This window comes from Antechinus flavipes, chromosome 2 (assembly GCF_016432865.1).
Source record: "Antechinus flavipes isolate AdamAnt ecotype Samford, QLD, Australia chromosome 2, AdamAnt_v2, whole genome shotgun sequence".
NCBI lineage: Eukaryota > Metazoa > Chordata > Mammalia > Dasyuromorphia > Dasyuridae > Antechinus > Antechinus flavipes.
This window is the reverse complement of record NC_067399.1, coordinates 677,116,120-677,128,376: the sequence shown is the minus strand read 5'-3', so window position 1 is coordinate 677,128,376 and position 12,257 is coordinate 677,116,120. Positions and strand designations below refer to the sequence as shown.

The 12,257-nt window shown below is 49.5% G+C and overlaps 1 protein-coding gene across 1 annotated transcript in view; it reads left to right on the top strand.

The window, feature by feature from the left end:
* Positions 1-12,257, top strand: part of LOC127552197 ((E2-independent) E3 ubiquitin-conjugating enzyme FATS-like) — a 100,310-nt gene that overhangs the window by 5,521 nt on the left and 82,532 nt on the right. The window contains exon 2 of the mRNA XM_051982705.1: positions 8,943-10,023. Coding sequence (XP_051838665.1) covers positions 8,952-10,023 — 1,072 coding nt within the window. The 5' untranslated portion in view covers positions 8,943-8,951. The remainder of the gene's footprint in view (positions 1-8,942; positions 10,024-12,257) is intronic.

The window sequence follows — 12,257 nt, the reverse complement described above, 5'->3', positions numbered from 1 at the left end:
TGGGTCCTTTTCCCTCTCATATGATCTCTTTGGGATACAGACTCAGTAGTGTCACTGCTGGATCAGAAGGTATGCATGATTTTATAACCCTTTGAACATAGTTCCAGATTGCTCTCCAGAATGGTTAGATCAGTTCACAACTCCATCCACAATGTATCAGTGTCCCAGTTTTCCCACATCCCCTCCAAGATTTATCATTATTTTTTCCCCTCATCTTAGCAAATCTAAGAGGTATATAGGGGTACCTCAGAGTTGTCTTAATTTGCACTTCTCTGATCAATAATGATTTAAGGTATTTTTATATGACTAGAAATGGCTTTAATTTCTTCATCTAAAAGTTGTCAGTTCATATCCTTTGACCATCAATTAATGAAAATACTTTGCTTTTTAAATCAATAATTGATGAATCCATGGACTCAATGATCATCTCTATGTCAGTGATTCTTAGATCTACTTGTCCATATGCTCCAGTCTAGCATTTCTAACTGACCACTGACCATCCCAAATTGGATGGCCCATAGATGTGTTAAATGTATCATGAACTCAATCACTCTTCCCACACCCAAATAAAATCCTGCCCTAGTCTGTTTGCTGTTGCTGAATTTGCTGAATGCTCTTGAGGGCACTGTTATCTTGCCAGTTGTTTAGGATCAAAATCTAGGTATCATCCAGTACTTTTCATCCCTGATATCCAATCAGTCCCCAAGTTCTGACAATTCTATATTCATAACATCTCTTAAATACATCCCCTTCTTTTGTCTGAAGCTGCTGCTACATTGGTGCAGCCCCTCATCATGTCATGGCTGGACTAATTGTGGTAGTCTTCCAGATGATCTTCCTCAAGTGTCTCCCAACACCAGGGTATTTACCACTTAGACGTCAATCTAATCTCCTTAAAGTACAGATCTGACATGTCATCTCATCTATTCAATAAACTCCAGTGTCTCCCTGTTGCCTCAGTACCAAATAGGAAATTTTTTGTTTGACTTTGAAAACTCATCATAATCTGATGTTCTTTACCTTGCCAGTCTTCTTCAAAATTTTTCAAAATTTTTCTATTTTGTGATCAGTAATGGTCTCTAGTTCATCTTTGGTCACAAATTTCTTTCTCCTCCACAACTCTGAGAGATAAACTATTCTATGGTCCTCTAATTTATTTATAATCTCGTTCTTTATGCCTAGGTCATGGACCCATTTTGATCTTATCTTGGTATATGGTGTTAGGTGTGGGTCCATGCCTAATTTCTGCCATACTAATTTCCAATTATCCCAGCAGTTTTTATCAAATAATGAATTCTTTTCCCAGAAGTTAGGGGCTTTGGGTTTGTCAAACACTAGATTGCTATAGTTGACTATTCTGTCTTGTGAACCTAACCTTTTCCACTGATCCACTAATCTATTTCTTAGCCAATACCAAATGGTTTTGGTGACTGCTGCTTTATAATATAATTTTAGATCAGGTACAGCTAGGCCACCTTCGTTTGATTTTTTTTTTCATTAATTCCCTTGAGATTCTCGACTTTTTATTGTTCCATATGAATTTTATTGTTATTTTTTCTAGATCATTAAAATATTTTCTTGGAAGTCTGATTGGTATAGCACTAAATAAATAGATTAGTTTAGGGAGTATTGTCATCTTTATTATGTTCGCTCGGCCGATCCAAGACTTGCCAGTCTTCTTACAAGTTACTCCACTTTCTGTATTCTGTCTCCAGTGACATTGGACCCAAATCCTCCATTTTCCAACTCTGGGCATTTTCTCTGGCTGTCCTGGAACATCCCCTCCCATTTTCCTTCAATACTCAACCAAAACTCCCTATCAGACCATGAACTCCTTGAGGGCAAGGTCTGTCTTGTGTCTTTCTTTGTATCTCCATCACACTCAGCACAATGCCTGCCACATGGCAAGCCCTTGATAAAAGATCATTGACTTGATTGCGCAGATGATTTTTTGGTGGGTTTATTTGGGGCCCACACCTTTACTGAATTTATTAAATTTTTTTCAGTTAGTTTTTCTGCTGATTCCCTTGTATTTTCTAAGTAAAACATAATGTCATTAGCAAACAGAACTAGTTCTGTCTCCTCTTTGCCCCGAGTCTTCTCATATGACCCAGTCTTAAGTTCTCTCAAGTGCAGGTCACATTTGAGAAAAGTCCTCATGATGTAGTCAGCATATAGTTCAGGTAGGAAATACATGAAGCAGCTCATGGGCAGATGAGTGGAAATACACTGTCCCTTAGATCTAGTAATTTCTCCACCCAAGAGGCACAGAAAGGGCCTTCTCTAGCTCGGCTTCTAAGTTAACGCCTAAGTATTATAAGAATTAGAAGGGGGTTCCCACTGCTTTTGCCTCTGAAGGATTACACATATACTTGTGATGAAGTCTTTTGGGTCTCTAGATCAGCATTAATTACCATTCAGGTCAGCAGTACCACTATTTACCCCAATCTCCATCTTCAAATGTTGAAAGGTTGTTTTGGGTCATTCCCAGAGGGCAGAACTAGGAACACTGGGGAAGAATGGACAGATTTATAACACCAAGAGCCATTCATTGTCTAATGGATAATTGGTCAAAGTAAATGAATCATTTTTAAAGGATTTCCTATTATAAGTGACCATATTAAAGCACCCAAAGTTAATATTAATAATAAAAATGCAAATTAAAACCTCCTGGGACTCACCTTGTACTGTGTAAACCAGCAAAGGTGACAAAGGTAGTAAAGGCAATGCTGGAGGGGGACTACAGGAAGACTAACATTTTGTTGCACTATTAGTGAAACTATGAAGTGAAATCCAACCATTTTGGATTTCAGTTTGGAATCATGGAGGGGAAGTGACTACATTTTCTATATCCTTTGACAGAAAATGGAGTATTGTGAATGTCTGCTTCAAGGAAATCAAGGAAGAAACAAAGTCCTAACGTCCTAGAGGAGTTATAGTAAAAACTGAAAAGCAAGTCAGTGTCCATTGACTGAAGAATGACTGAAAAGCTATGATAAATCAGTGTCATAGAGTGTTGTGGAATAAGCTGTGAAGAGCAAATTAGCATCGTAGATATCTTAGAATCAGCCGGAGTCAAGATAAGCAAATGTCCTTGGTCTTTATTCTTGGTCTTTAGAAATAGGAGTGAATTGGATGGACACAGAATCTCTACGTCTCCCTCCCAGAAGTGACTCTGGCTAGTCTTACTCCATCCCCTCATCCCTCCTAATGTACACCAATTATCAAGCCAGCACAGAACAATGGGAAAGGCCATTTTCCAAGCAAATGCTAACAGAGTGTTGTCCAATCGGTAATTAGCCTTAAGTGCTCGGTTGTCCAGCCTCAGTGCATCAACTCAAGAGTTTCAGATCTTTACAATAAGCAATAAAAACAAGAGGAAGTCAGCTAAATATGGGGAGATGGGGATGAATTGCTGCAAAATGAATGAAGTAGAAGCTGAGCCATTGAAGCATGACTAGAATGCAAAATTACTAAAGAGGAAACTAAACTCTGAAAAGCCATTGAAGCCTCTAGAAAAGATATGACAAAACATGTGCCTTGCAGCATTTGAGATAGGGTGGGCTTCCAAGCAGGGCAGAAAATCGTATCCATGTTCATGTGTGGTCTTTGGGCCAGATGCTTTTGTTTGATGGTCTTTTGGTGTCATAAGGGGAGGCTGAATTGGGAGCTATAGGAAACCACAATGATGTAAAAGGAAAGGTGTCCCTGAACCCCCACTACCATCCTCTTTAAGCACACTGGACAGAGGTTGTACTGAGTAAATCTTGGTCCCGAAACAGTGGGAGCTGTCCAAAAGTGGAATGGTTGTTTGCAAGTTCAGTTGAGTACACAGGATCTGGAGGTCATCAAGCAGAGATTCGTTCTAGACCAGCCCTTGGTCTAGGTTCGGGGGTTAGTGCTTAGGTAGGGGTTGGAGTCTATGGCTCCTGAGTTCTCACCCCACCAGACAGTTTGTCTCTCGTTCTGCATGCCCCGGGGGACCCATGGGTAGATAGAAGAACTGTCTTGATGTAAGACCTTTCATGTAATGGGAGCCATCCAAGGTGCCTTAAATCGGGGTGAATCCCCTTCACTGGCAATCTCCAAGCAGAGGCTGAATGACTGACCACTCACCAGGTCAGTGTAGCAGAGTGGCTTCTTGTTCAAGTATAAAATGGCATGGCTGCAGGGATTCTGACTCGGTGACGTGGAAGAAAGGGGCAGTCTGGTCACGTTGTGGGAGTTGGGGAATTCAATGGTCCTTGAAAGAAAAACACAAGAATGTAAGAATGTAATGAAAATTTGGGTTCAAATCCAGACTCAGACCTTCCTCCTAGCTGTGTGACCTTGGGCAAGTCACTTCTTATAATCTTAGTTTCCTCATCTGTAAAATGGGGTGGAGGGAGTAATAATAGCTCATACCTCCCAAATGTAAAGTGCTTTGCAGATCTTAAAATGCTACACAAATACTCATAATTATTCATTATTATAGCAAATGGACAAGACAAAGGCCATGCTATAGTAAGAGAAATAATGGAAGAGCTCCAAGATTTTTTGGTAGCACCTAGAATTTGGACAGTTTGTAGAATGACCCAAACAAGAACTATGAGATTAGTGTACACATCACTGTCTACCCTGGGAGAAGAAGGAGGTCATTTACAGATGAGGTCACGTTCGGCCTTTTGTTTGTTTTTCATAGTCATCCCTCTCTTGGCTTTCGTTCCCATTACTTTCTTTTCTCTCACCACCGCCTCCCCTTCCTCCTCCTCATTTCCTTTTCCCAAGAAATACTTTCTCAGAGTCTTTGTTCATGTCCTCTCTACTGTGTATTATTACTGCCCTTGACTTTAAACAACAAATCCCTCCACTTGGCGCCTCTGCCAGGTGTAATGGGCACAGGCATGGAGCCTCCAAGCTACCGTGGCAGAAGTCGGGTCTTCATGGTGTTAGGTGCACCAGACCAACATGGCACCTCCAGGGCAGAGCTGGCTCATGAGGATTTCTGGGGAGTCGGGTCTTGGGATCCCAAACCCTCCAGGGTTTGGAAGGGGCTTCTAGAGCAACTCCTTCAGTTTACTCTTGAGAATCAAGTCCAAGGAAGCTAATGTTTATGCCCATTGTCAGGTAGGTGGGAAGAGGCAGAAGGACGGGTGCCCTTTGGGAGTCATCTGATGCAATCTCAGCATTCTTTTCACTTCATCAGCTCCCTTCTTTTTGTGATTACAGAAGTGATGATGGATGATACCAGCCTGAGGCTCATGGGGGGAGGATTGAAAGGGGATAAAATCTTCAATGTCTCAGCCATTAGCAGAACTGACTCAGTGAGGTAGCTTAGAACCTCATCAGCTTGTAAAGGTTCAGAAATGTCTTGCCCTTAAGGGTCTGCTTCCTTCCCACCCCATTCTCCAAAAGCCAGAATGGTTTAGGAGGAGGAGGATTTGTGGGAAAGATTTTAGGTTTGAACCCTAGCCTTGTTCTTACTCTCTGGATATAATTTTGAATGGTTCTTTTATTCTCTTAAGAGTCTCAATTTTCTTCTCTGCCAAAAAGGTGGTTGACCTAGATGGCCTTTGAGCTCCTTCTGGCTGGGAATCCATGAGCTTATGATCCTTTCATAGCAGAAATAAACACTTATTGAGCACCTATTGTATACAGAGGGACTGTGCTGAGTATTGGGAGGGACAAAAAATGTAGAGAAAGCATGTGTCCCTCTTTCATGGATCTGTAGTTCACCATCTGTGGGAGTAAATAATACAAGATCACATGGGGAGGGGACATAATAGAATAACGGAAGGCGCACTGAACCTGGAATTAGCAAGATCAGGATTCAGATTTGGCCTCAGGCCAGTATAATACGTAGAAGCCCTAGTGTAGCCATGAGTTTAGCCTCAGGTTCCTCCTGGAAGATGGAAATACTAACACTTCACAGAGTCACTTGAGATGATTCTGGTTGGTCCCAGAAGCCAGAACTACCAGTGAAGGAGAGAAATTGCAAACAGGCAAGTTTGGATTTGATGTCAGGACAACAGGAACCCCCCATTCTATCACTTCAGTTACATCGCTGACACTAGTATGGGGGGGTGCTGAGAGGAGGGATAATGGTCACAGGTCCGAGGGCAGAGTGGGCGCAGCCTGCGCCTCGAGCTGGGCCGTGACTGTGGAGGAAGAGGGGGAGCCATTTTTCAGTTGTGTCCAATTCTTTTTGACCCCATTTAGGCTTTTCTTGGCAGAAATACTGGCACGGTCACTATATCCTTCTCCTGATCATTTTACAGATGAGGACACTGAGACAGACAGAGCCCAGAGTCACACAGTTAGGAAGTGGTCTGAGGCAAGATTTGAACTCGGGAACATGATTCTTCCTGATTCCAGGCCCAGCATTTCATCCACTGCAGGGAGGCCAGAGTTCAAATCTGACCTCAGACTAGCTGTGTGACCCTGGGCTAGCCACCTCATTTCTGCCTGCCTCAGTTCCCCCAACTGCATATCTCAATAACACTTATGTCCCGGGGTGGTCATGAGGATTAAATGAAATAACCTATTTGCAGGGCTTTATAAAGCTCACCATTCTTATTATCATTATTCAAAGGCTGAACAGAGTTTCTCCTAGCGGCACCTGAGACTGACTCCTAGACCTGACACTTCCTAGTTGGGTGACTTCGGCAAACTAATTGATCTCCTGGCCTTATTTCCACACTTGTAAAATGGGGGAGCTGGCCTTGGAGGTCCCTTCCAGCTATTGATTGTTGACCCTATTTCATAGGAACTGGAGAGTGCCAACAACTGAGAAGGACTGGGAAAGACCCTGCTGTCTAGGAGACACTAGAACTAGAGATCCCTGGGGGCTTCAGTAAGTGTCAGAGCAGGGATTTTGAACCTTGGTCCTCTCCTTGCCAACGCACCCTCTTTCCCTTCCTCCTGGCTTTTGGAACCACATCACCATATGAGCTCCCTATGGCCTCCTTTTAGATGTAATTGTTCTCCTCCTCCTCCTTCCCCTCTTTCCCCTCCCCCTCCTCCTCCTCCTCCCCCTCCTCCTCCTCCTCTTCCCTTCCTCTTCCCCCTCCTCCTCCTCCTCCTCCCCTCTTCCTCCTCCCCTCTTCCTCCTCCTCTCCTCCCCCTCCTCCTTCCTCCTCCTTCTCCTCCTCTTCTTCCTCCTCCTCCTCTTCCTCCTTTTTCTCCCCCTCCCCCTCCTCCTCCTCCTTCTCCTCCTCCTCCTCCTCTTCTCCCCCTCCTCTCCTCCTCCTCCTCTTCCTTCTTTTTCTCCTCCTCCTCCTCCTTCTCCCTCCTCCTCCTCCTCCTCCTCTTCCTTCTTTTTCTCCTCCTCCTCCTCCTCCTCTTCCTCCTTTTTCTCCTCCTCCTCCCCCTCCTCCTCCTCCTCTTTCTCCTTTTTCTCCCCCTCCTCCTCCTCCTACTCCTCCTCGTGTCTCCCTCCTCCTCCTTCTCCTCCTCCTCCTCCTCCTCCTCCTCCTCCTCTCCTCCTCCTCCTCCTCCTCCTACTCCTCCTCATGTTTCCCTCCTCCTCCTCCTCTCCTCCTCCTCCTCCCCCTCCTCCTCCTCCTCCTCCTACTCCTCCTCGTGTCTCCCTCCTCCTCCTCCTCCTCCTCCTCCTCTTCCTCCTTTTTCTCCCCCTCCTCCTCCTCCTCCTCCTCCTCCTCGTGTCTCCTTCCTCCTCCTCCTCCTCCTCCTCGTGTCTCCCTCCTCCTCCTCCTCCTCCTCCTCCTCCTCCTCCTCTTCCTCACGCCGTCTCCGATATATCCCTCCCCACTCCGGTTTGGGCCGGTTCCGCCTGCCACCCGTCAGTCACTTCTCCCAGCTTCCTCGGCTGCAGCATCTCTGTGCTCCGTGGGTGGCCGATAAATTCAGCCCCGCACACCTGGCCCTGAATATTTACGGAGCTTTACAGGAAAATAATGGGAGGAAGCGAGCTCGGCCCGCGGCGGCTGCCAGGAGCGGTGGGGGCCGGTGCTTCCAGGCCCCAACACGCCGCTTTCCGAACAAACAGAAGGAACAGGTCCCCACAAGGAGGCCCGGGCGCTGCCTCCTCCCGGTCTCGTCCGGGCCGGGTGAGGCTCTGGAGGGAGCGATCCCCGCGCAGCCTCGGAGCTCCCCCGCACCCGAGCCCCAGCCCGTCCCCTCTGGGATTAAAAGGGCGACCTACATCATCTCCGACCCTGAAGGGTTCAGGCCCCAGTTCCCCCTCGGGCACCCGCTCATCCCGAGCCCGCCGTATTCCTCCGTCCATCATCCGCCTGCGAGAGGCTGTAATTGTTGAGGACAAATTAGGCCGTCGCTCTGATCTGGCTGGCCGGGGTCTCAGGGGCCAGATGCTGAGATCCAGCTGGGGGGTGAGACCGGAAGTCTAGAGAGCTCCTTGTGGTGGCGGAGGGAGGGGTTCACGTGGGGGGGGGGGGGGAGCGGGGAAGGGCGGAGGGTTTTCTTCATCACCAGGCAGAGCCCTCCGTCTGGGCAGGAGAGCTGAGCTGACCCCCCCCTCCACAATGCGGAATCTCCATCTGCCCCCATCACCCACATCTTCCCCCATCTGCCCCCATCACCCCCATCTGCCCCCATCACCCCCATCTGCCCCCATCCCCCCCTCCTCCCCCTGCTTTCCGGCAGAATCATTTTCCGGGCGCAGGCTCTGCGCCCTGGGGTGGCGATGCGCTGGGGGGGGGGGGGAGGTGTTTGATTTTGACAAAGGTGCTGATGCCATTAAACGAACCCAAGCCCCTCTGAGGAGTCAGTCAGTGTCTCAGGTTTATTTTGAGAAATACTGGGTTTCAGTCCCCCCCAAACCCCTCCCCCCCATTTGGGAGAGGCTTTGGGGCCCAGGTACGGCTGGGGCAGGAAGCGGGGCGGAAGTTAGAGCTGCACCACCTGGGCCTCCTGCCAGCCCGGGAGCCCGGGCACGTGTCCCTGAAGGGCTGAATCCTAATCCGGGCCCCTTGTCGTTGCAGGAGACCAGGATGATCTCGTCCCTCCTCATCTCCCAGCTGATGGACGAGCGGAGGCTGCAGAGGAAGGCGCCGGCCTTGCCCGGGCAGTGCCTGATGCTTCAGCCTGAGGTTCCCGCCCCGGGCCGGCCTTTGGCCAGCGGTGACCAAGCCTTCTCCTTGCTCCCCGGCAGAATGGGAATCGGGACCTCCTCCGGGGAGGCGGGATGGGGAGCCAGGCTCTTTGCCCCCGAGGGGAGCCGCGATCCCCGCCCGAGAAGAGGCTTTTCCTCCATCACCATCACAGCCAGACAGGTCGTGCCCTCGGCCAACCCCCTGGCGTGGGGCTCCGCTGCCGACCCCCCCTGCTCCAAGTGCGGGGCCAGAGCGGCTCCGGCCCAGGGCCGGGATCCCCCCCCACACACGCCCGAGGGCCCCGCGGACATTCCGGCAGCTCCGCTCCCGGGCCCAGAAGCTCGCAGGCCGTCGGGGGAAGGCCGTCCGTGCTGGGTTCTGAGCCCCGAAAATAAGGAGAACGCCGTGATCCCTCGGGCCCCTCGGAGCCACGGGGAGAAAGTCCCGCTCGTGTTCAGCTCCTGCGTTCACCTGCGAGTGTCTCAGCCGTGCGCAAACTCCGTCCATTACTTAGACAGGTCTCTCTCGGTCCCCCTGGGGCCGCCTTCCATCCCCGGCCCCCGCGTGCACAGGTCTGTCCTGTCCCTCAACCTGAGCTGCAGTTCTCCCCGACTGACAGCAGATGGAGCAGACCGCATGGCTAATGCCGGGGAGGAGGCCGTGGCAGACGGGCCTGGGAGCCCGAGGCGCGCGGAGCCCCGGCCGGGCAGGGCCCCCGCGGCCTGGGAGCCCAACTGCAAAGGCGCCCGCCCCCAGGAGAACCCGCCCTGGCCCAGAGGCCCGTCGGGGAGCCCCCCGCGCCCCTGGGGCAGCGCGCCCGCCCTGGGCACCCCGGAGCTGCCGGACTCTGGGAAGGGGAGCGATCCCTTCGCGCTGGGGAAGATGCGCGGGGACGGCGCGGCCGTGTACCACGCGGTCAGCCACCCCAACAAGCTGTCCATCCACATCCCCGGCTGGAGCTACGCCGCAGGTGAGTGCTCCCCCCGGCCTTCGGAACAGGGAGGACTCCCCCCCACACACACACAGCTCAGTCCTCATTAATCAAAAAGAAAGGTCGGAGGCTGGCGTCCGCGCCGGCCCCTGGTTTTCCTATGGAACATCCGTCTGGGATGGCCGCGGTGGGGCCAGAACCATGGACTGGATGCGGGGCATGAGCGGCTGGCAGAGCAGAGCGGGGGAAGGTCCCCTCAGTCTGCCCTCTGGCCGTGGGGGGAGCGCGTCTGTCTGCCAAGGAGCCGAGTGGGGGCTGCAGAGGAGACTCCTTCCATTAGCGGCCGATGCTGGAGCCAGAGCGGAAGCCGAGGCCCAGAAATACCGCGATTGGTGATTTCTGAAAAGAAATCATTGATTGCAAGTTTCCTTGGTCCCATATCAGGTCCTGGGGTGGGGGAAGTCCCGAGTTCCCCCAATGATGCTAGCCCGTCAGTCCCTGGCCGGGGCAGGAAGGAGCTGGGAGTTGGCAAAGGAGGGGCCATCTGGGCCCCAGCCCGATTGTCCGTAGTTCCTTCCAAGGCGAGCCCCCCAGTGGTGACAGGGAGAGGCCGTGGGGCAGAGTCTTCGGACCCCAAACCCGCGCTCTGGGCTGTGAGACCCTCTGTGCCCCGGCTTCCTCAGCTATAAAATGAGGGTGAACCCGCTGGCTTCTAAGATCCCTCCAATTCTAAGGTTAAGGCCCTATGATTTTTTTTCCGGGCACAGTCACTGGAGGATATTTTCTTTAGGCAGAGAAGGGCTGGATATTCCCTGAGGGAAGATGGGCTGTTCAGGGGCCAGATTCTTGGATAACTGGTAGAAAAGTCCTTTGCAGACGTTAAAGTGTGAGGGGAAACAATGGTCATTGCTAGGGCTGCTGCAGGAATAATCTTCTGGAAATAAGGAGCATAAATCTCTTTTTGTCCAGGAGGGGAAGAGTCTACCTGCTGTATGGGGGAATGGAGAATGGAGCAGCCTTCTGGGGCGTCCCTTCCCTTCCCTTGTGCAGTGGGGCTTGGGCTGAGCTTGGCTTTGGGACCCACCGGGGCCTCTCTCTGAAGGTAGCTGAGCTTGGCTTTGGGACCCACCGGGGCCTCTCTCTGAAGGTAGCTGAGCTTGGCTTTGGGACTCCTCTCTCTGAAGTAGCCACCCTGGCTCTGCCCGGGGCCATGGGCTGCCCAAGCTCTTTTCCTAGCCTTGAAGGGCCAGAGCAGAGACTCATCTGACTTGCTTCCCATCTGTAAACTTTCCTTTGGAAGCTCTGCATTTTGAGGGCCTGAAAACAAGTTACTTTCCTTCTACTTGAGAAAATTATGTAAAGATAACGGTAGTAAAATTTTTAAAGCTGCATATGCGTAATAATTTTACTGTACAACTTTTCTCCATTAAAAGCTTTATTAAGTAATAAAACTGATTGTAAAACACTTTGAAATGATAATATGCCCTAGAAATGTTTAAAAACATAATTAAGTTTGACAGGAGTGTGCGTGGTGAATGCTCGGAGACATTTTATGAAGATGTAGACTGGTTTTTTTCCATGGCATCCAATGCAAGGCATGAATCCTATAGACCAACAAGAAGAGAAACGGGCTAGTTGTCAGTTTGCCAATGAGGAGCCCACCTTCTCATTTTTCAAGAAATGGGACAAGCCATATATATATTACCTTGGTTATTAGAGGAGCAAGATTCCAAAAATAAATCCAGTTCCTTTTTTATTGCTTATTTAAGCTTTAATTCTCAATGATTTAATTCACCCAAACCAAGCTATATGATAGCAAACCGTAAACATTTGTGTTTATTATGCTTTCTGTTGAAAAAGCTAGAGAAATGAACATGAGCCAACATCAGCTATCCTTGACAAAGGGCAGGCACAGCGCTGATGAAGGTTCAGCCTTAGAACGCTTCCCTTTTTTCCCCCAAATTTAATTTCTAGTCAGTTTGCTTTGCTAATTTTCATTGTTTTATTAAAAACTTAACCATAAATACCATTGCTATGCTTATTAACTCTTTACATTTTAATTAATTTATAGCTAGGGAGCAGAGAGGGGCAGCCCTGAAATCTCCTCTGGGAAGGGAACTTCTTCCTTTGTCATTCATCAGCTATGGGATCTTGGCCAGTCCCTTAATCTCCATGGGTACCGGTTCTAAAACAAAGGGTTGACCAAGATGATTTCCGAGGTTTTGTCTAGCTCTAAATCTAGGATCCTGTGTGTGACCTTGGGGAGCCACTTC